The sequence below is a fragment of the Pieris brassicae genome, chromosome 10, assembly GCF_905147105.1.
Source record: "Pieris brassicae chromosome 10, ilPieBrab1.1, whole genome shotgun sequence".
Taxonomy (NCBI): Eukaryota; Metazoa; Arthropoda; class Insecta; order Lepidoptera; family Pieridae; genus Pieris; species Pieris brassicae.
Window position 1 is genome coordinate 12,008,491 of NC_059674.1, and position 25,096 is coordinate 12,033,586.

The 25,096-nt window shown below is 33.6% G+C and overlaps 1 protein-coding gene across 5 annotated transcripts; it reads right to left on the bottom strand.

Moving 5' to 3' along the window:
* Nucleotides 1-1,861: 1,861 nt before the first annotated feature.
* Nucleotides 1,862-24,270, bottom strand: LOC123715588 (gamma-aminobutyric acid type B receptor subunit 2). 5 transcript variants are annotated; one of them, XM_045670735.1, is made up of 31 exons: nucleotides 24,118-24,270; nucleotides 23,628-23,783; nucleotides 23,263-23,366; nucleotides 22,808-22,945; nucleotides 22,440-22,607; nucleotides 20,975-21,150; nucleotides 20,392-20,566; nucleotides 20,208-20,286; nucleotides 19,590-19,744; nucleotides 18,684-18,838; nucleotides 18,361-18,507; nucleotides 17,670-17,779; nucleotides 15,064-15,194; nucleotides 14,842-14,964; nucleotides 13,811-13,921; nucleotides 13,096-13,224; nucleotides 12,636-12,731; nucleotides 12,234-12,416; nucleotides 11,477-11,582; nucleotides 10,697-10,787; nucleotides 9,859-10,030; nucleotides 9,255-9,416; nucleotides 8,373-8,553; nucleotides 7,913-8,014; nucleotides 7,130-7,240; nucleotides 5,842-5,967; nucleotides 5,020-5,093; nucleotides 4,361-4,441; nucleotides 4,058-4,196; nucleotides 3,799-3,945; nucleotides 1,862-3,004 (listed from the first exon to the last, which is right to left on the bottom strand). In XM_045670735.1, exons 2-31 carry the CDS (start codon nucleotides 23,773-23,775, stop codon nucleotides 2,757-2,759), a joined length of 4,068 nt encoding a protein of 1,355 aa, XP_045526691.1. In that variant the 5' UTR covers nucleotides 23,776-23,783; nucleotides 24,118-24,270; the 3' UTR covers nucleotides 1,862-2,756. The 5 variants fall into 5 exon arrangements, with proteins under 5 accessions (XP_045526691.1, XP_045526688.1, XP_045526689.1 ...); XM_045670732.1 differs by having other exon boundaries at nucleotides 3,799-3,960; XM_045670733.1 differs by having other exon boundaries at nucleotides 23,263-23,369.
* Between the last annotated feature and the right edge of the window lie 826 nt (nucleotides 24,271-25,096).

Below are 25,096 nucleotides of genomic sequence, written 5' to 3' on the forward strand. Positions count from 1 at the left end.
TTTGGTTTTTTTTCTTACGTTTCAATTTTTCTTCCATTTGGTTTATAATATATATTTTCTGTTAGTTCCTTATTGCGTATCTACCATTTTTTATTATAGTAAAATTAATCGGCAACATAATATTCTATTAGTATTGGATACGTAAACGTTTTAGTTGAGATGTATCCATTCATAACTTTCAGAGCTTCAGTTATCGAATAAGGCATTGGAAATGTTAGTTGCCCTCTATATTATATATTTTTATTTTAAACGTATTAATTACAATAGAATAATTAAAAATAGTCATAATCTTTGTACTAGATAGTGATAAATTGATATTAGTTTCGCCTTGCCTAGACAGTATTAGAAATGCCATAGAAACTGTGATGCAAAAAATAAATTATTCTTGTATTTGTCTGACCTTTTTTATTTCAACGTTCGATACAAATCCTTAAAATAAAAAATAGCATCTATTATCTTAAACAACATTATTATTATGAAAAATACTTACATTTGTTAGCGGTAGTTGATTTAGTTCTTAGGGTAGGAAATTAAACACTTCAATGACGACTTAATTCACTATAATTTACTTTACTAATTTTACGCGAACTGTATAACTTCAAACTTGTACAAAGAAAAGGTCCGTGCGCTTTTTTTTTGTAGAATGGAATCTCGCTGTTGGCCTTAAGGGCCTTTACAGCTAAGCTCGGGCTGTTTTGGCGAGCGTAGCTCGGCTAGAATGGCGTTTTATCCCGCGGCTAGCGCAAGGGCGTCTCATGTGAGACTCGAACCTCGGCTTGGGCCGTCGCGGGGTGGTCAATCGCCTGAAAGGCAGGACGGAAGCTCACTGGAGTGAGCGAAGTGCGAAGTAAAGGTCCTCGCCGGTGAAGGCGGTATTTTATCCTAATCTATGATTGGCTATTTTTATTATTATTATTGGCCGCGCGGGCGGCTTTTAATTTATTGTTTGCTACGGTAATTGGATCGTCCGGATCCGTTAGCGTGTGTCGAGGCGTCCTACGAGCCCTTTTCGTCGGGAAGAGGTAATAGTTGATGCTATTACGCACCAGCGGATTGGGATGGTGTTTAGCCTTGTCAAAGTGGCGTGTGGACGCCAACTTCATCCATTGGGCTATGGTAGGGAGCTCCAGGTCATGGTGGAGATTTTCGACGTTTCTCACATAGAAGGGCGCACCGGTCGCGATTCTCATGAATCGCGACTGAAGCACCTGTAGCCGGTGAATATAGGAGGGGACAGGCCCGTGCGCATGTGTCACAACCTCTTTTATAATCACAACTCCCTCCTCCGACTCGATCATCCCACTTCGAGAAGATGGTCGAGTCAATTCATAACAACTCGTAAACAACCGAACGAGTCAAATGAATAACTATTGCACATGCGCACTTGTAGCAAGATTCTTAAGAATATGTTTCATAAAAATGTTTAGAATTTAATTAAATTAATATTAGAAGCTAACACATTCTTTAGCGGATTCGTCGTGAAATTCAGTCTCGCTTATAAAGACGTGCTGAATGGCGTGGGTATGTTAATTTTACCTGTTACTTGGAGAAGACTTTCATGCCTACCTAACTACTTATACCTACTTCACTAACGTAATGACTATCAGGTGAGATTGGTAAACGGCCAACCACCAAATAGTCTACATTAAAACGACATCTACCCTTACTATGTTGTCTTATTCGATATGATGGTTGGACCCAACAGTTATCAACAATAAGAAGAGTAATTGTGACTGGGAGAATTGGAACGTGAAGAGAAAAATTTCTTTCTTACTTAGTTTTCTTGTGGATATCGCTACGAAATGTAAAGACAAAGTCACTAGAATGTAAATAAGAAGCATTCTATAATAAAGTCATTTATTTCCTTAAACTATTTGTACAGTAACAATTAACAAATGTAAGTCTTTAGTTGTGTGCATATTCGTTAAATTGGTAACAAATATAACGGCCAATTCCAAAACCAAGCTAATCGAAATATAATGATAAATTTGAAACTACCCGCAATATTGAGTGCAATGAAATTGGCCGAATAAAGATAAGCGTTGACTAGAATTAGAAAACTTCACTACTAAATAATATATTTTATTGTATAAAACAATATAAAAAAAATGATTATTATAACAAATAAATTTGTGCTATAAATATTCTACTTATAGTACTTTAGTAAACATATTTTTACTTCTTAAAATACTGAGAAATTGACGACCTTTCGTATTTAATCTATTTACTCAAAGTAGGGTTTTAGAATTTTCATAAGGTTCATAGAGGTTATACCACAAGTAAATAATACCACAAGCAGGGAGCTTTACCATTAGTTTGACACGTACGTATGAAAATTCTTCCGGCAGTTACAGGCTATGCTAGGGACCGTTGATACAAATATTTGAAATATGACATTAACATTTAATGCTGTTCCAAACTTATTATAAAGCTACACATATGTATAACAGGGCCATATATAAAAGAGGTTACGTGTGTGACAACTAATTTAAAATACATATCGGTTTGCAAAAAAGTATTTTTTTCTCTGCGTAACAATTTTGCAGTTATACCCTAAATAGCTTGACGTTAAATACTTTATAGGAAACATTCCGATCGAAGTAATATAAAAAGATATTTAACTAAATTATTGTAAGTTAAGAAAACGAACGTTCTTTGACGACAATTTAACGCGTTGTAAGCTGGTTCATCTGTATTTTATAAAACTATAACAGCAAAAACATGTTTATTCAATTGAAAGCTCAAAATACTTTGACCTATAGATACTCAACAATATCGCACTTGATAGATATATTTGGGCAACTCATGCCATACGTCAAGTTGAGTCCGTGTGGTTGGCTCTTATGTCTTTCCGTAAGTAATTTCTGGAAAATTGGCAAAATGGCGTATTCAAATAGTTCCGACTCGCTGCTCGCCGCGTACATCTTGCGTTCGCCGGATTCCTGTCGTTTTGACTCGGTGCGGGAATACGCCGATTTGCGTTCTTCCCGTCTTTTTGGTGATTCTAAAATGTAATTCAAATTTTCGGAAAAGTGTTTCATTATGTATATTACAGCTCTACAGTGTAGCGTATAGAAGGACGCTCCTTCTAAGTAATGAATAAAAGAGGACTAAAAATGGAATAGTCAAAGGAGTTTTTGCTGCGAAAGGAAGAAATTTTTTGTTTTTGTTTTTTAAGTATCATTGCCATAGTTTAATAATTCAATTGTTGTATCACTCGTTAGTTTTGTTAAAAAGCTTTTCTAATATGGGAAGTAATGTAGAAATGACATATTATTTAACATTCTGCTCGTCGAGGTTTTTCCGAACCAATTGGACTTAGATACCTTCGAGAAAAGAGCGTAGGTACTAATTCTTAAATGACTGGCATCGTGAACCTTCTGCCTATGTGTGTGATCTGAAGTCTGATGTGTAGATGCAACTTCAGATCGGATTAATTTTGCACTACCCTACGTTTTGTTTTATTTTATAGAACAGGATACTAACGAGTAGGAGGCTCAGCTGATGTTAAGTGATATCGTCGCCCATGGACACGCAGGTACAATTGACAATATATAACACAAGATTCAGTTTGAACATCTATGCAGTTACATAATTTCGCTTTGTTTTATGAAATAAGATTATCTGTTTTATTTTAAAGTCAACAAAGCAAAATTATGTATTGCGACCTTCACTTCACTTAAATTATAACTCAATTAAGATCCTGAACAGATGAAACGGACAAATTAAATAAGGCAAGAAACAAAAATTAAGCATCAGTCATATGAAATAAACTTTGAAACCAATTAAAAATCTCACCAGATTTCCTAGCAGCCACGTTGGGGCTGCTCTTGTGATGCTGCGGTCTCTGCGTGGTAGGTGCAGGGGCAGGGTGCGTCAGTTTCTGCGAGTCTCGCTTCAGAGGTTCTGCTTCTTGACGGAGTCGTTTCGCTGGAGACTCTTGCCCTGTACAGTACGAAACTAGAATCTCGATTATTTATTCTCTTTAAGAATCATAATGATTACTTGCTTAAAATATATAAAATGTATGTAATAATTAATGGTTTGAATGAGTTACCTTTGGAGACCCTGATGGTATCTGGCTCTGGTTTCCAAGCAGTGTCTTGAATACTCTTGCTTACATCAGACTTTTCAGATTTTCGTTGTTCTTCTTTATTTTGTTCTATTCTTTCCGGGTTTTCTTCTTGATACCTCATCTGACACAATGTTATTTAAATTGTATTTACAATTTCATTAAGACCTTTTAAAAAAATATCAAAGAAATAGACACAATAATATGTTTGCTGTGCATATCAAACATATGTATGGGTCATAATAAAAGACAAAGTTTAAACTCAAAAAAATGTAACTGTAATAATACCTGAGCTGTAGATTGCCTCCTTTTAGCACTGAGTTGATGAGGTGGAGTACTGACAGGTTGAGGAAAATCTGACCCGCGCCGCTGGAAATATTTCAGTAGTAAAGCCTATTATTTTTTAGGTGGTAAACGAAATCGTAAGGAAACTGACATGCCTTAGATTGTAAAATCGACGGCGTGTGTCAGACACTTTGTGTGTGATCTGTGGCGGATCACTTACTAGCCTATGATAGAAAATATACATATATACAGAGAGTCATATACACAGATAAATAATCTGAGGCCAAGACGAATAGTTGTAATAAAATTGAATTTCGTATTATATACATAAAGAAAAGCTCAGACTCAATTACAGTAGGAATCAATTTTTATTAAACATAGTGAGGAAACTGGTATGTCTTAAACCAAAAGAGTTCCTATATGTTTCAATGATAGAAAGCTGAGTACCTGATATATAAAAAATGAAAATTATAAACGAAATGAATTCTACACTAGGTTCGAATTGATGCGAATGAGACGGCTGTTTTCTTTATAACTTATAATATTCTCCCGTATAATAAAAAAATAAGATAATAGTATATAGTATAATAATCTAAATATTTGTATTTTTAAAAAATAATGACTGTAATTTTTATATGTATTATTTTATTGTATAAATTTACCTTAGTAAGTCGATCAGACGAACGCAGTGTTTCCGCTTCCCGATATCCTTCTGGGGTCCCGCCTCGAGGTACGGCTGGAATATTATCATTTCTTATTAAATTAACATAACTGTTAAGATGAGGTAACGATATTCGATTCCTTTTTATTAAAATAAAATAATTTGCCACAGCGGTTTAAGGTACCTTGCTTGTCAGAATAAAATCGCTAATGAGAAAAGAATAAAATATTAAAGGTTACGTTAAGTTAGTACAATAAATGAAAACTATTTAAACGTAAGAATCATCGTACACAAAAAGCAAAAATATGTTAAGGATACATCATACTTTAATTAGCACTAAGGATTCACAAAATATTATAAAAATAAAATTTAGTATAACTAAGCCAAGAAATGTGTGTCGGCGGTGGTGACTGCCTTGAAATGATAATGAACTGCCTTAGTATTTTTATTATAGTCTCAATTCTTGATGGAAGATTCTGACTTAAACAGAAAGTTATAGAATACCAGCCAGATAGGGTACAAGGCTGTATTATAACAGTTCTATGTCTATATAAAAATTCAAATAATGTTTTAGAATAATTAGCTACATCATTTGGTGTAAAATGGGATACTAGGTTCGAATTCCGACGAAAAGATAAATACAAATAATACGACCGGCCCAGTTAAGAAGTGAATGCAAAAAATAATGGTGAAATAAAAAAATGTGGTAATAAAACAAATGAATCGTGAATATTTGAAATCGGCCCACTATTTCCAAAGAAGTTCATTCGTTAGACACATACAAATTATTCCTCTTTAACAAGTAAAAATATAGACGACTCACTATAATTAATTGAAGCGTTAGAGGCCCGCCTTTCGAGGCTTTTATCAGGTTCTTTGTGGTGTCGTGGCGATGGTTGTTGACGACTTTTCTCAGACACACTTCGTTGTATGGGTGAATGTGCATGCGCTGATAAAATGCGTTAAAATACTGAATGAGTTTATGGTATACATTAAGTAATAGTTTATTTCTTGTAAAATAATTAGATAAATTAAGAAAACTAAACACTTTAAGTACTATAAAATAAAATAAAATTATGTCCATTTAGGTATATTTATTTCTGTTTCTCATCTTATCAGTAATGCCTTACAAACTGCCGCAAGGTACAAAATTTTTAGTGTATTAAGGGAAGAACTGACCCCTGCAACTGTTCTAGCTTGGGGTTCTATTGTTTGTAGGTAATCTTTTATGAGATAAATATTTTTTATTCTAATATTTACAAATTATAATACGTGAACTCAACCCAGAGTTAACTTTGAAATATCGAAATTACCATCGGTTAAATAAATACATAAACTGTTTTGCATTATATTTCAAGTTTTTCTAATTAAGTATGAATTTACGTAATTAAATAATAATTTATTTATGTAAAGCTATATCTTATATATAAACGGACATTACAAAAACAGCTTTCATATGCTCACACATTAATAACAATAAAAATTAATTATACACCCTTTAACAGGCACAGCATGCTTTATACTTAATAACTATTACTAACTAACAGCGTGAAGCATGCGATGTCCCCAAAATAACTTAGCTTCTGGACGGAGCTAAGCTGGCTTAATTAGCCAGGACTTTACGCACAACAAACCAAATGGGCGTCTAAGTGCGGAATCTAACTGATTTTTTACAAAATATAAATGTGTGAAAAAAATGACGAGAAATATAAATGAAAGTTATTGCAAAATTTAGGAAAATATAGCTCAGCCAAACTGTAAATAATAGAGAGCTGGAAAGGGTCACTTTCACGGATTTTTTTGGTAACTTACATATCACTGAAATAGCATCAGTAACGGCACAAATAAAATGCGAGGATGCATTGGTGGGATGGGGTTGTCGAGGGCCTCGGACTTCATGTGTTCGAAGTTGAAGACAAGAAGCACTAAATACATTGGGATTACGGCATATACTAGAGGATTATAAGGGACAGACTAGCGATTGATGATGATGAAAAAAAATGTATGAAAGCCGACGTTGAAGAGGTTCATGCACTTTTGCTAAACAACGCTTTGTTTGTTTTTCCACTTAGAGCTGAAAAACATGGTTACTATATTTTAACAATACTTACTTGCTTGCGGCGGTTTCTGGCAGGTATATTGGAAAGTATTTGTATCCCATAGATCACTTTGCACAACTATGTAGTTTTCTTTCTTTCTCCTTTCGGAATCTCTTCTTTGGCCTAGAATTGTTAGCCTCATTTATAAGTAATAGTTATGTCATGAGTACTATTTACAAAATTTACCTATTTTATTTAAGATTTCAATTTTTTTTAAACATACGACTCATATTATTGAACATATATACCTACAAAAACACTTTTTACTTCTTATTTTTAATGTATCATATTTTCCGTTTAGTTTTTTTTGTTCCTGTTTAGTTTAGTCTTAAAAACTGTGTATAGCATGTATTTTTGCACTTCTTGCCTATGTTATATTATTTAATTAGTTTTTTTCCTGTACTCACAGTGGTTGCTTGGAAGAGATCGCTCGAAAGCGATAAGGCCGCCAGTTGGCTTCCTTTTGACTTAATTATGTTCAATTTTTTATATTGTAATGTAACGAAGTGTTAATAAATAAATAAAAATAATTTAGCCTTGCAGATATCATAACTAACTAAATATATAAAATAATTATCGGATTCATATTTATTTATAAGAGGAATACACTAAGCTAAGTACACAGAGTCCAGAGTCAAAGTCAAGTCCATTAGGTTTACGACAGACGGGAGTCATATTTTTACACGTAAACGCTAAGTCTGGACTCTGAATCACCTGGCCCACATCTGGACCGAAATAATGAGCTTAATAAGTTGTAAAGGAATCATAAAAAATCCACAGAAATGTGCTACTTACAAGATTTCCTCCTCTCCATCGAAGAGTAATCCACGTCTAAGTCTAAAATGTCCTCTGGTTCTTGTTTCGGCTTCGGGGGTATAGGTAGATCTCTCTCTTGGCCTATAGTTAAATGTTAATATCACTTCGTAGCGCATAAATATATACCACTAATCAAAGTTTCTAGAATAATCACTGTTAAATTGTTGTCACGGAGTACGGATATCTTGAGAAAAAGTTGCAGAAATGTATACGATGTAAGCCTGGTATGTACAAATATATGAAAAGGTATATTGAGCTTTTTTTTGATTTATATATTTAAAGAAGAACGATGAATAGAAAACAATATTGATATTAATCAAATATGCAGTAATTTTTTGGAAGACGTGTATTCTCTTAAAAGTAATTCTGTAAATAATCAATAATAAAGAAGATTATATATATTATTAAGAATATTGACTTTTAAAACAAAAATACTCACCAATAACCTTCCGCTCCAACCCTGGCGGCGGTTCCTGATCATCCATGGAGACCCTCATCAGGTCTGTCAAAAGTACGTGGCCAGAACTGGACATGCGACGGTGACCTCTTGGTTTGAAGTCCCGAGGCGGAGTCTTCATACCTTCCAGGTTCTTTACTTGCTTTTTTTGAAGTTCTGGGGTCTAGTAATAAACATGTTAATAACGATCACAAAGCATTCTATAGCGATTTAAATAAACAAATAATTCTTTGTTTCATTACATTTGGAACATATAGAAAGAAAAGAGGCAACAGGCAGCCTTATCGCTAATAAGCAATCTCTTCCAGGCAACCGTAGTAAGGAAAAAGAAAACAAGAAATCTAAGAGTAGAAGGCCAAAAAGTGCAAAATAAAATTTCTAATGACTTAAACGATTACAAAACCGAAATAATATTATAAAAACCTAAAAGTAAGAGTCACGACGCTTCGGAACTACAGAAAAAATGATTACTAATTATAAATAAAAAATGTAATAATTACAAAAGTCGTAATTAATTGTGTAAACAGTAGGGAAAGACAAACAATTCGTTATAAAAATAACATTATTATAAAGTGCCTCGTGTTAGTCATAGAAACCCAATTTAAAATATTTAGAAGCATTTTAAGTTAGCGCGGAGTTTCAAGCCTACAGTTAAGTATATTCGTATATATATATATATATTCGTATATATATATATATATATATATATATATATATATATATATATGTCTGTAGGGCTAACAATTGTAGTATTTGAAATTTGAAAAATAAAATGGAAATGTTTATAATGTCACTACATTTTGTATACAAAATGGATGGGATATGAATTCTAATATATTATTTAAGATAAACTATTTTAATTACCTTATTAACTTTAGGCGTAGCGGCCTTAGTGTACATTGGTTCCTGAACTTTGGCAGGCACTGACTTGACTGTGGGCGTGTCGCTCAGCTTCAGAGCCGGGACGGTCTTCGCTTCGGCTTTAGCTGGCTCGCTTTTAGTTATAGGTTTGGGGACTTCTTGGTCCTAATAAGGGGGTTTAGATACTTTAGTGATCTATAATAAATAGCTCACTTTAAAAGCCACAGGACACGAATTTACGTTTTAATTTTATTTCATAAATAGCTTTTGGAATAATCATAGGATATGGTGCTTTCTCTTTATTCGAAAAAAGGTTTTTTTTATGTTGAGAAAATTACAAACTTGTCAATATTTATAAAAAGTTACGAATAAGTTGAATGTATAACATGAACAAATTCAGAACCAAGTAGCCCGATCACCTCCGTGGTGCTCGTTTAACACGTATGTCTGGTCTGGTACGATTCCCGGTGAAAGGATTTTACATTTGGATTAATATATACAAAAGTCTGATCAAACGCGCAATTTATTATAAAACAATATAAATCAAAATATTTTTATCATACGATATAAACATCTTAATAAGCACTGATATTCTATTAGCCCTAACCTCGGAAGTAGACCATCCATAAGGTAATTTGGCGAGCTGGTCCTTCTCTGGTACTGCCTTAGAAGGCGGTGGGCTTGTGTAGTCCAAGTGGTTCTTAAAGGACACGTTCTTGGTCTGTTCTTTTTTCGGCTCTTTGGTTTCCTTTGTCGTGTCTTGGACAATTGGTTTTGGTCTGTAAAGTGTTAATGATGTTAATACAGTTATAATATGCACTACGTAAAACGCACATACAATTGTGGTGGGCAAGAATTTGAAACAAAAATTTAAATAAATAAAATAAAAATTAGTTTATTTGACTCAAAACCATTACATTTTGTACTTACGTTCTAAAGGTTGTAAAAATTCAATAGGCAACGAAATGTTGAGATATGAGATTCGTAGATTCATTTGGTAAACCTTATACATAATATACTTCTATGAGCACTAGCGTTTAAACTGGGCCTAGGCTGTATCTTAAACGCTAGTTAAATTTCTTGTCGTGTTTTGTTTAGTTTCTTTCGCAAGCTATTGGTCAAGAGTATCTCTTTCTCTTTACAAAGCGATTCGTCTTTCCACAAAGCACAAATTGCGTAAAATTTGAAAATTTCAATGAAAGCTGTATAAGACTTACGTAACATTCAAAGGCAATTATTGATTTTTGTACAACGATACACCGAATTTTACATTCTACAACTTTATCTTGGACATCATTTATATGAATATATATTAGTTAGTTTATATTATAGTTTTAAATTATCTGCGTAACAAATGTTGAGCAAGACAACGTGCAATTATGATTAGCCGGGGGTTGGAATTAGCAGACGGGTGATAGTTAGTTTTCTAATTAAAATACACTAACTTGTCATTAGGCAGCGTAGTCTGTAAATTAAAGTCAGTCTCTCCTCCTGCCGATGCGCTAAGACTGCACGTAGACGTTATATCACTCGTCTCTGAAATAACTTCACTTTTATTATCTTTATTAGGCTTTAAAATTGTCTTAGAATAGTATATATTATTAATAAAAAGTTCTTAAACAAATCATTATCTTAAGGAAACTTGTTTAAGTCCATCATCCTAGTAATATCTGTAATCAGACGTATTATATCGTAACCTGCGTTATGTCTCTATCAAGCGATGTGTTAGCACAACGAGTCAGAAAGAGACAAATAAGCGTTTTATTTTGGATCAGTTGTGAACGTGTATTGTTATGAATAGCTTATAAATCAAAATCTCATCATGAACTTGTATATTACAGCATATATCATAGCATATTGTATATTAAAAAATCAATGGCGCTACAACCTTTTTAGCTCTGGGCCTCAGATTCCTGTATCTGTTTCATGATAATTTGTTAATCTAATAGGCAAGTAGGACATCAGCCTTCTGTGCCTGACACACGCCGTCGACTTTTTGGGTCAAAGGCAAGACGGTTTCCTCACGATGTTTTCCTTCACCGTTCGAACCAATGTTAAATGAGCTCATAGAAAAGTTCATTGGTGCACAGCCGGGGATCGACCTTCGACCTCAGGGAATAGTGTCCCACACTGAAGCCACTAGACCAACAGTACTCATATATTGCCCAATATTGTATATTAAGCACATATAAAATTTATAAAAACGCGATTAGCGAAAAATTTACCTGGATGGCTGATATTTTCTCTCGGTAAATGTAGCTTTGTACGCTGTGTAGCTGGGGACTTGTCTCGAATTGAGTCGCCATCATCTCCCAACTTACTTAATAGCATCTGCCATTCAAACAAAAAATATTAATACAAAACGACCAATCGCTCCATCCTGTAAACATTCTTACACTAGAAACGTGGAACGTCATGATCAGAGTCAATTACTTACTGTCATTAAATCGATTTCGAAAAAAATGGTTATCAATTTGACATTTAGGTACATATCATATTGTTGGATTCGGCTATATATACGTGAGTATAGTTTATTTTAGTATGTTCCAACTTAGGTAAAAGTATTTTTTTTCGTCGTGTATATGTTAATAATATTGGTAGGTATTTGATAAAATAAATTTTATTTATAATAAAGTAATTTTTATGACTTTTAAAAACTGTAAACTCCAATATAAGGTAGAAGAAACAAATTATTTCGTCGTAAGGCTCCAAAAATACGTTCAAGTAATTACAAAACAAAAGAAACCAACTCTGCCCTGCTTTAAAACTCTTTAAAACGTATTGTAATATTCTATTTACGTAATTTAAAGTCCACTAACTAGTGTATTTAAAGGACTATCTTATAGCCAGTTGTCTTCATAGTGTTCACAGTCATGCAATATATCTATATTTGTAAAACTACACTAGCCCAATCCTTTCGAGTCCAGATACCAGCCCAGTGGTTGATATGGATTCTTTAATAATTAACGAATATAAATTGACCTGTAATTCAGTTTCCTTAGCCTGTAGAGTACGTCGATATCGGTTATTGTACTGCCTTAACTCCTTAAGCCGTCTTTCAAGCTCTGGCCCGGGCGAACGAACTTCGTGTGCAGCGGGCTTTAGAGTCGCACGTATACGCGTACCTTGCGCGCCCGGTTGTCCATTACGTCGGAGTTCCAGTAGCTATAAGAATATTCAGATTTTTTTATCCTGAGTGGTTTTCACCTAGTGGCCTAATCTCGTGACTTGACCTCGTGGATTTTGCTTTGTATATGCACAATTAAAACTAGTACGGTACAACAATTGACGAAAAACGTCATCATCTCTGTCTGTCTTTTAAAATAATATCTAGATATATCATATTTACAATTTTATATATATGTATGTATATTTTTACCTTACCTTTGGAACAAAGACCAAACAAAGAGTACCAGTTGTACAGAAGATGATGAAAATTGATATTAACACGAACAACGCGTCCTTGTGATCTGCAAGCACCTGAAATAACCAATCAATATAATAGCTAAATTTACTATAGACTCCATTATCATACTTTAAAACATACCTATGGAGTTGCATGCAGTTGTTTTATAGATTAGCACGATTTGTATCTATTTTTTATCATAGACTTGAACAAATAAAAACAATAAATGAATAAAAATAAACGTATAAATAACAAACTTGTGAGAACTCCGTGAAGTCTGTATCAGAAACTTCGAAGAATTAACGTTTAGTCGTCAGTCAGAATTAATTTATAACCCCATTATTGTACTCATGTTCTAAATAAAATATGATATAAAACTAGATAAAAAAATATAACTTTAACCATACACTTTAACTAAACAGTAGTTTATATTATTACCAAAGCAATAGGAGCCCCCATGATACACATAATAAGCACGTTGTAAACAGACAGACCGATATGCTTCGAGTCGTTTAAAGCAGGAATCGATACATGTCTCGTCTCCCATGCTAGGAATGCGCCGAAAACCTGAAATTTCTTAATATGAAATATATATTTCTTCGTAACCTAATTCAGGTAAAATTTTCTTCTCTCTTACATAACCTGGCCTGTAATGCATAAGAAATGTCAATGTGAATAAAGATATAAATCGCGTATATTATTCGATAAATATATGTTAGTCGGAGTATTAGAAAACTTTTTAGTACTCTTATAAGCCAAAGGTGATATATTTGTACTCATTTACAGTTATGAGCGTTATAATTTTGAAGTTTTTCCGTTAGATAAAGATTGGTTCATAAATAATATTCCGTGCCTTAGCCGTGGTAATGAGAAATCTGTAAACTATATCATATTCTATATTATGTCCAGAAGTGTTTTCGAAAGATATAAGTAAATCTAATTAACTTTTAAGATTATTAAGATTTATTTTTATTCAATTCCTTGAACATTTTATATACATATTGTGATATTTAAAAGTTACAAATAAAAAGTTAAAATAAATCTTTAGTAGGAAAAACGTTACGACTTTTGCGTTTCTTATGGCTGATCGACTTAATTTTATTGCTTAAAAGAAACAACGATATGCTTTCGTAAATAATCTTAAAAGTCAAACCAGTAGCAATCCTTTGTAAATGTAGATGACTCCAATGAATATTGGCATCCGTTCAGATTGACAGTACTCATTCTCTTGTACGATTACGATGTCTTCACTCGATGGATGAGGCTAAAACATATACAATATATATGTCACAGCCGACTAGCTTAATTAGCCTTTCAATTAACAGCCTAGCCTTTTAACTAAACGGCGCCGTTTAACTAGTGGCCTGAATGATATTCTACCATTTGATTATTAAATTTAGATAAATTTAGTTCCACTTTCTGCCACTCTCAAACTCGAAACGAAACTGTTCTAACTGTCAAACCACAACTTTGATGGTGTTTTCCAAAGTTTCATGAAGAGTAATAGAAGAGTGTTGTGACAATAATCAAGTGAATTTGACTTAAGCAATTTAATTTTAAAAGTAATATTTTTTTATGTCATGTTTCATCTTTATATTACTGTCACATGGTCACTCTATCGTACGAATAGGCAAAGTATTAGCCAGCCTGTTCATTAAAATTGTAACAAACGGAATATATTTCAGGCCGTTAGTTAAACGCCGTTGTTTAGTTAAAAGGCTAGGCTGTTAATTGTACGGCTAATTAACCTAGTTGGCTGCGGCATATATAACATACAGATAAAACTTTTACAATATTAATTTTGTATACCTTTTATTCAAAGAAAATAAATCAAACATTCCTTACTTCTTACGGTCGTTATATAGTTAATGATTCAGAGTTCTGAACTATTTTCACTAGATTTTCTTAAACTCTATTTTTAATTTTATTAAGATTTTAATATTCAAATAAAATATTATTAAAACTTCTAGTAATAATTTGTTAAGAGACAAATCAATGTCAGAGCTATGTATTCTTATAAAGTGACACTAGTAAAACGCTTTTATTGGCACGAAGGCACATCTTTCAAACATTCCGAAACGATTGATTCCATGAAAATGAAACCCGAGATCTTGAACGCATTTAATCGCGTTTCATTAATGAAACAAAAGAATGTTCACTGAGTTAGACATTTGTTCTACTTACATAAGCCTCCATTTGTTTAGTAGCTCGGTAAAAAGGGTCAGAAATCTGCCACGTCAGCATTATAGCCAAGTCAGCGCACAGTAACACTCCGACTACCATAAACAATTGGTAATCTTTTATCACCTATAAACAATTCATTTATAAGATTTCAGTATTGAATAATTTTCTCTTCAAAAAAAACAGTATGTTAATTTTAATTTAAAAAAAAAGTTTAGGCGATACCTTTTTATTAAGCTTAACATCTGTGAATATAGAGTGGACCCTCCAGGTCTTGGAAAACATGGCCCCGAAGGCGAGGCTGAAGCCAGCCATCAGTAACCATGCTCTAGCTGTGCAGATGTACGGAAAGGCCGCTGTAACATTTAATATAGTACTTTTAGTACTGTTTGTCAAACTGTATTTGATATATCATGAGTTTATAAAAAATCCCCAAACGTGAATATTATTGCGATTTTAAATCAGTTTATCCTTTGAATTGTATTTTTTATATTATTTATATTAAACAGAGATTTATACCGATGTTCTTACTGGCTTTTTGGTGTAACTCAGTCGCTACAACAGTAGGTACAATCGATTATTTAAGAGTAATGTAGTGACATCTACAAATTGCACCTAGAATCGGTACGATGACATCAAATCCTAAATAAAGCTATCGAAATATTCCCGAAATACTTGGTCCGACCCACTTTAGCTCTAAACATTAAGCAAGTACTTCAAAGTTCAGAGTATGAACAATTTTAAAACACTTATTAGCTAACGTTAATATTTTTAAACAAGCATGATTTACATAAAACACATTTAAATAAAAAAACACACATAAACCACCGAAAGCACTGCAGATGGATAAAAAGGAACAAAACCAAAACTTGGAAACATGCTGTTGACTCCGGTGACCTAGATCATGCCTAGGTCTTTCTCAGAGGTAAAGGGTTCCCAAAATTTGGTTCGGGGTCCAATCCAGGGTCGAAGCTCAAGCGAGGAATGGGATAAAGCGTTTACCTCCACGCGATAGTTCCTGAGAAAGACCTAAGAATCAATGAACATGATGAGATTATGAGTGCTAGCGACATGCGCCCCAAAGTGCTCAAAGACCGGTCGCACTATGGATGAGCCATAGATAAGGTCGTAAAGTTCTCAACACATTACATCAGCGTCATATAATTCACTCAACTGGTGACTTCATTATTTTAATATTAAATCTAGCTGACTCGTCGAACTCCGTACCAGTAGTCAATGAATGTCCACTTACAGGTTAGCTGAACTTAATTTATGATTTTATGTAAGTAATAAATAAAATAAATATACATTTCAGTACTATCACCGAATTTTAATACTCAAGGCTACGATGTGGTTTGATTTGTTGTGTATTTAAGTAGCTGGATATATATTAGTTTACACAAAATAAATCTCTGAAGGCACGCATAAATATTTCACATCATCCATCCTTTTTCATAACTGATATTATTATACATTATTAAAATATAATATATCTTGTCGATTCGAAACCTTTGTTTAAATATGTTCTTTCATTTTAGGGTAGAGGCGAAACCCATGAAGATTTTGTATAGGAGATTTTTTTCGTCATTTTTCAATGTATTATTCTACTATTCGGAGCGGGAAAAACTACAACAAATCAAAAGCCATGAATATCAGTCCAGCCGTCTTTGAGTTATAAGTGTTCGAGAAAATCCGACTTTGTTTTATATATTAAGACAATATATTGGGACAGCATTGAATAAGTATACAATTTTTTGTAATAATAATTGTAATAAGTGCGTTGGGCATACACTTCACCAGTGCCGCCCAGACCGGTTTAGCGTCAGTGCTTGGTGACTTCGGATAGCAAGAACTATCCTAATTTATTATATTAAATTATGAATTTAAGAATTGGGATCGCTTGGAACAAAAGTTCAGTATTGATGTCGTTATCGGTAGTTACAGACTGGCATAGGTCCAAGGAGTCTGAAACTCATTATTAAAACATGACCCGACGCAACGTGTCGAAACCCGATGTGCACCGTGCACATTAACACGCGACACCATGACACGCAAGCAAATTCAGAATTCATTTAGCTGACAATAGTGAAGGTGCATAGTCGTAGGCTAATTGTGTTTTAATAATTTTGGGTACAGTTGGGTCAGTTACTTAAACGACTTAAGAAAAAAAGAATGACTAGGCGTTACTGGCTACATGACATAAATCAACAGAGAAATATATATGGTGAATATCATACACTATATCCAGACTGTATCTCGCGGTTTAATCCACTTTATTTTTCCTCAATAAAAAAATATGTATGAATCCTACGTGAGTGTTTTTTCTCTCAATTATCTTTTGAAATCGCGCTGACTTACATAATCTTCTACTAAAAGTCTCACTAAAGCCAAATATCGTTTACAGAGTCCTTAATAGAGCAATACATTAATTCATTTCAGTGTCTAGTAATAAGTATTACTCGAAACATTAATAAACTTCTAATCATGATATGGTATGTCAAAGTCGGACGAACTTCATCTGTAACCAACTTTACGACATAACAACACAATAACACACAACAAAAACGTCGATTTAACCGTGGTGACTTATGGAAAGACAGCTAAGAATGTACGTATTTCTTTGTTAAGCGAAGGAAAAGTGTATTTTAAATTGTTAAATTAATGGTATTAAAAAGTAGTTTTAGTATTGTACATTTTTAATTTTCTTTTTGGTAATTTTCGGAAATTATTGATTATTTTTAATATTATTTAAATCCAATGTGCGATCGGCCTATAAAATTGAAATATTAAAAGGGTTGTAAATTAATTAATTGGTGAGACGAATGACATACCTATGCTGCTGAGGCTGGAGTCCAAGCCAAGGAAGATCACACTGAGATAGGTGAGCATACAGCCTATGATGATAAGGTTATTTAGATGCGGGGATGACATTTTTATGTACCTGGAATAGTAGAGCATAATTTGTATAGTCGTCGTTTACAGCAATTTATAGCAACATTTTGGACAATAATTGGTTCAGATTCAGAAATTGTGTAACTCATTTTCCTATATTAATATAAAAAATATATAGATGCCGGCAAACATCTTGTACAAATTTCCTTGCCTGTGCGGAAGCGATTTTTAAGTATCACGGGAAGGTGCGCGGCGGCGGGAGAGTGACGTGTCGATCGCGTGATTGGTAAATCAGTTGACGTTTGTATACCGCGCTGTGTACGATGCGCAAACATTCCCCCACACCCTTGTTTAATGCTAAAGAAGTTTGCCGGTATCTGTACCACCATATAAATATAAATACCATATTCACTACTATATTAATTAAATTAAATACCACATCGGTAGACTGAAAAAAGCCTAAATCGTCGGACAGTTTCTGATATCTTTCTGCTCGGGTTTTGAATTTATAATTATTTATAAGTCAGTCCGTTCCGTAAAGAACGATTTAACACTTATTAACTGAATGGAATACTATCTTAATTCTACGTTTATAAACGATCACGATACTATATCATTACATTACATTACCTTTGGTTTCTATAGTGTATATTCATAGCCAAGAATCCAGTCGCCAACAAAATACCAATACAGGAGCATGACACGAGCACTATGTAGATTGTTAGATTCACTTGCGTGTGCTCTATCAGGCGTAAAGTTCGATCTTTTGGTGGATTTCTGAAATTCCAAAAGTCAAATCAAAATTCGTATATAATCACATAATTTATAAATGTTAAAAATACTTTCATGCATCGGTTGCTCAAGTGTCACTATTTTAATTTTGTTTCGTAAATATAATCTGTTGTTGGATTCTATCTTAATTTATAAAGGCTACTTTCAACAAATAATCTTACTTTCCTATCCATTTGAAGGGATCGCCGCTACTTAAATCCAGGTGATCTCTCTCAGCGCAATACTCCCCAACCTTTATTTCTCCCACCATATCGCCTTGGAACTGCTTCAATAGTATAGACGCTTTGCGCTCGTTATCGTAAAAGCGTACTGGACCCTATAAGTTTTAATTACGTTACATTATTTATTTATTTATAGAAGCTTGCCAACTCTCGGCACACTGATACATTGGTACAAGACAAATAAAATACAAGATTTAATGTGCCAAGTACTTATAGGCAAACATAACAAACACGAAGAGATAAAAAAAATGAAACCGAAAATTTTATATTTTTTATTGAACAATGGAATTAAAATCCTCCTCCTCCTCCTTGTCTCCTTGGGACTCCTTGTATCTCTGCCTATCTTGTCTTCGCTGAGGGTTGTCTCCGTTATAATATTGTTTGCTTTCAGTTCCAGGTTGTATCCGCTGGTCCTGTATCTCAGTTACAAATTGACTGAAGGACAGTTTATATCCCTCTATACTAATCTAATCTCTAATTTGAGCTACTTTTCTAACAAAAGCTATACTTTAAGAAAACACCTTTTAAACGGATTGAAGCTATGTATTATTATTATAAACTTATAATTATTTAATATTAATAAAATAATTTTAAATTTTCCGACGTTTCGCGTGCTATACAGCGTGCGTGTCACCGTGAAGACAAAAGGTGTTGAATGTCAAAAGTATCTATTTAAATTTAGCTTAGCTTAACCATAGCTTCAATCCGTTTAAAAAGTGTTTTCTTAACGTGTAAAAGCTATGTTAACAAAAGACAATACTATCAGAAAACGAACCATGCCTCGTTGGTGAGATTAAACTGCAATAAATAGGTATTTATTTGACTATAAAAAAATCTAAATATTACCGTGACTCCTTCAAAGGTAACATTAGTAAGAGCGTCTAAGAATAACTTCTCCCATTCCTTATCTCTATACTTGAAATCCTGTACAGTCCTCTCCTTGTATTTGATCTTTACACGATGTGCCACTATTTGAATGGCCAGAGCCATAGCCCAAATACCTAAAAAAATATACTTAAAGCATCCTACACTTTTAATAGAACAAGAGTACTAGTTCTTATATTGAATGACCCTAAGAATTGATTCGGAAATACTGCAATGGGCAGCTTGTTCCGCACATTGGTGGTGCTGGTCGTACGTATGCTTGGTGGACGTCGGGTGAAATTTCGTCGACGGCCGATGATCAAACTTAGTTACAGGTATACAACTATTATAAACACTCTCTTTTCACTTTTCAAAGTATATATACTACCTAAACTATCGATAACGGCTGGACATTTGTTTTATAACACTCGTATTTTATATAGCCTTTGTTCATCCGGAATAATGTAGAATTCAAATCAGTCCAGTAGTTATTCAATGCATTGAAACAACCAAATATTTCCTACAGACAAGATCTATTGATAGATAAGCGACAAGGTGTCTATAGACAGATACGAATTAACAAAATATTTTGGAATTTACCGTCATATGTGTAGCCATGGAAGCGAGAATATTCAATGCCTCTTCTTCGATCGTATTCCACTTGGTAATCTTTTGCCGTCTGTACATAAATTAATGCTATAAATGTAGATACATTATAAACCAACAAATTCTACGTAAATTTAAATATCGCAAAGATTTTGTTAGTAAAAAAATCTATACTCACAATACCAGAAACAGTTGTCTGTCCAGTAGTAGACAGTGGTAACAGATCGGTAAGAATCGCCGTATCCAACGCAGTAGTCAACTCTTCTTGCGGGCACGGCGCTTTTCTTTGCCACCACCTATGGCTATATGTACCTAAAAGGAGCCAAGTGTAGGCTCGGCCATACATTTCTAACCTGTAAAAAATAATAACTAACATTATTCTCCTTAATTTATCTAATCCTAGATATTGTTGTGGAGGAAGGACCAAAAGGGAGGCCCGTTCGCTGGCCCGAAGGCCCCAGTATACTTTTAGCGGCTGGAAGCTACATTAGCACGTTTCAGTATATGACGTCATTGTAGTCCTCCCTTATGCTTTGTTCGTTTAGAAACGTGAAATTAAAATAAATTGCCTGGTGCAAAAAGCTGTATAAAAGTTTACGAATGACTTTAGGCTTCTATCAAATTTAATGTGTTGAGATATATCAATAAAACAGTTCATTTTAATACAATTAAAATATATCAATAATTCATACGCAGGCGCGGGCTTACGGTATTATTCTAGATTATGTTATTTTTTTGTTATTTATATAAATATAAATTACTTATAAGCTTCACAGAATATCTTCATAGCCCAGGTTTCGTTGAAGTTCCCCAAAATAATTCTGATGTCTTTCTCCTTCAGCTTATTAAGTGCCGTTCGCACTTCGGTCGCAAAGCTTTGAGTCTCTGCTATTTCGAAACTTCCATTGTCTAAGTCGGCTAGAAGGCGATTGTGGGCCTGAAAACATCACGTTTATATGTAAGTCACAAAATATTTCTGCATAGAATGTTTGCCGTCTCGTAGGTATGGGCATATTGTTGCAAAATGCATTTCATTAGTGTATTCTGCATAAAAACGAAATTAGAGTCAGAGTCCTTTATACATAATAATAAGTCATACTTATCTAGCTTTTTATACAAAATTAAACTGTGTTCTCCTGAGCATCTAAATCCGCGATTGCTTACGAGCACGGTAAACCAATGACTCATCTATATTTTTAAAAACATGTATATACTAGTATGACCTTTGTATGCGACGTATATGTTTTAAAGTAACGGATTTGACAAAAAAATCACGCTCGGGTAATATGTTGAAACAGTTCAAATTGACAAATTTATCTTGTTTAAATTGTTAACGGGCGTTGACTACTGACACTAATAGTCTGCTCTAAGACGCGTTTACTGATTGGTACTCAGTATGATATTGGTACAAAAAATAAACGGATGATATGATGAAACGATTTGTACGACTTTGACTTTGAAAAGCTATATAAAATTATTAGCATTTGAACGTTGAGTCTTCTGAGAACGTACAGTCAAAATAAATAAAGTTTACATGCGAATTAAGTGGTTGTTGTAGGATTAGGTGACATAACTAGCGTAACACAATTTTAATATCTATAATGACGTTTGCGAAATGTAATTTATGATTGTTCCAAGACAGGATTTATCACATATTATAAAATTGTATTTTACATATGAAAATTTCAAAATTTCGAAACTTTTAGTTACTTTTATCAGTTTCAAAGGCTGAAATATTTCTTCCGGCAGTTTCAGAACAAGCGCAGGTGCTAGAAGTGCCATTTTATGTGTTGGACAAGGATGGAAAACGCGAGAGAGAGATGATCAGAACCCTCACTATATAATTACAGCAACTACTCAGTACCTCTAAAATTTCTCGAGATCGTTCACGATAATTCCCAGAGATATACAAGTGGACCAAAACGCAAGTATTCAAATTATTTAATGCAAATTCGAGATATATGTTCCGTAGAGATAAAAGTGTCAATAGTGAAGTCAAATGATCAAGTATTGTGAGAGTGCAAGAGCGCGTTTATTAATAGTAACAGTGACTATGTTTTAAGCGTTTATCCGTTTTTTTCATGTATTTTTAATACATTTAAATTACTTTAAATTTTTAAAATAAACTGTAAATAATTTATGTTATATTAATCACCCCAAGCATGAAAGAATATATATAACGTACGTGTTAACGATATCCTAATATACAGCGGTATATATACTTACCAACGCATACCTAGGTTCATTTTGGTATAAAGTCCCTACTCTGGTCCAGTTAAAATGCTCGAGTAGTCGAATGCGAGGTATATTAAATGCATTCTCAGAGGGCACAATCCGGAAGAAGTTTGGAAACGCCTCCTTTGTGAACATTGGGTGTGTGTCTGCGTATGACAGCTGGAAAAAAAATTAAAATCCTATTTAATAATTTTGTTTCAATAAAATAATGCCGACATTTTTTAAACATACACATAACGTACCTCATATTACAACAATTCCATATCTTTATCAGTAAATAATTATGGGTTATCTCGAGTGTCAATTATCTTTATGAAACAAATCTAAAGCTAAAAAAGAGGGAAAATTGTTTGTTTTACCTGAGTAAGATGCCAATGTTTAGAGGCCTTAGCTATAGGATCTGTTACGTGTGTGCAAGCGGCTCCAAACAGCATAAGCTTATGAGGACCACTATGCATCATGTCAAAAAATGACTTCACGCCTACAGCTGCATTACACTAGAGTAATAAAAATACATGTATTACCTCTTTTACTTACGTTAACCGAAGGAATAAAACCTAATGCTTTTCGTCTAAAAAGAACATATCCAACATACGCCCTTTTGGGTCTAAGGCATGCTGGTTTCCTCACGATGTTTGCTTTCACGTACCAGCGAGTGTTAAATCCGCACAAAGACAGCATTAGTGCACAGCCGGGGAAAGCTCGTAGAACTATGATGAGGGTCGTGTATAACTATATCAGCACACGACCCTCATCTCTAGGCCAACACAGTTTTATGAAATATAAGATTGTCTTACAATTAAAAGAATATTACCTCGGTATCATTCCACCACATATGCAGCCTATAGTTCCGAAGCACTGTGTCATGTTCGTTGACGTGGTCCAACGCCAACTTTACACTCGGCATCACGCCTCGACCTACAGCGGTGTTCACATAGCTTTGGTACTTAGCTCATAAGTAAAAACCATCTAGTTAATGATTTTTCTTAAATACAATAATTTGCTGCTACGATTGTACGCGAAAGTATATTCGTAAATGTTAACTATCAAAATTGAGAGGCTGAAGGATATTCTACAACAACTATCAAAACTTTTTATTAGTGCCGATTGTTAAAGTCAAAATTAATAAACAGCCTTTATAATGATTTTAAGATTTAACTAGTCAACGAAGATAGATACCAGTGTTTGAGTTTTCCACCCCTTTTCCAAAGGGAAAAAATCCTGCTATGTAGACATCGGTGCGACGATTGAGGATCGCGTCCAGGTTTGGCTTTTGCGGCACCCCCTGGGTTAGCACCAGCAGGGACCACAGGATGATTAAGGTCATATTGAAACCTTGGAAATTTTGTATATATGGTCAAAACAAATTCCTTTCTATATATTTTATTATAGTTAATGTAAATTATATAGTATCTAAATACTGCACGTATCAAAAACTTAATGTATATTTTTATTAAGTTATGTAATTAATATCAATGTATGAATTTTTGAGTATTTAAATATAATATATAATTTAATATGCTTAGTTAATTGATACTTTTTTAATACAAAAGAAATAAACATATTTCTTCCAAAATAAAATTATTATAATGCTTATCGCTAGTCATTGATTTACATATGCTTATCAAAACAAATAAAGCAAAAAAACAAGTATTTATTTTTAATTTACCTGATATCTATAACGAATATCAATTAACTGGCCACATTTTCACAATAATTTTAATCACATAATAAAACTAACTCCTATTTAACATTTTAGTACTAGATTTGGCTCATTTTTATTAGAAATTTTCAAGGATATATTAACTGCGGCGGGGCTCGTTGTAAAATTAGGCTCTGAAGCAATCGATCGAGGGTGGTTTAGTAGTGACGCGCATGTGTCGATGAAATATGTATAAAACATAGAGCAACAAGTCATGTTATAACGTCACAGCTTATTTCATATAATTATTATTCAATACAAGTGACTCTCTGATAGGGTAACGAAAACGTTGAGCAGATTTACTGTCAAATGCAAACTTTGACGTCGCAGTCAGTCCACCCTCATAATGACTGCATTTTGATCCGATCCCAGAATGTGTATTACTCGGAAGGCCAGGCTTTTTTATAACTAGTAGCTATATAAAGCATCGACAACCTGTTGTCACAGCACCACGTTTCAAGGCATGCGCAAAGCACTAAAACGTCCCTGGTAATTCTTATTTATGGAGCTGAGGTCTCACATAGTTCTGTATGGCACCGCCGCTAGAAAATACCGTGAATAAAACAACCATTATTTTGTTGATTTAATGTAGGAATATAAACCTGTAGAGAAAATTAATGCATAAACGTCGAAATTGATTAAGAAAATAGTTTTATCAATTATCAATAAACTATTATATATGAGTTGAAATAATTACGGCCACTGCAAACTGCTGTCACAGCACATAAGATAAATATATTTTTTTTTAAATAGTACTTATTGAAGGTACGTAAACAATGATTCGGCCAACATGATATATAATAATGCTAATCATAGTAAATACTAATTCTAAACATATTATATAAAAATTAATTCATAACTAGAATCATTTTAGCATTATTATTCGTAGTTTATGTTTATTAAATAAAATTGTGTAGTTGGTTAGTTCATAATATTTATAATCATA

Excerpts from the sequence above, each read along its gene's own strand:
- LOC123715588 (XM_045670731.1), bottom strand. The coding sequence starts at position 23,775 with ATGACCTTAATCATCCTGTGGTCCCTGCTGGTGCTAACCCAGGGGGTG. Across the intron at positions 17,780-18,360 it reads ATACACTATAGAAACCAAAG|GTACATAAAAATGTCATCCC; the intron begins GTAATGTAATGT and ends CTACTATTCCAG. Across the intron at positions 4,442-5,019 it reads CGTCTGATCGACTTACTAAG|CGGCGCGGGTCAGATTTTCC; the intron begins GTAAATTTATAC and ends AAATATTTCCAG.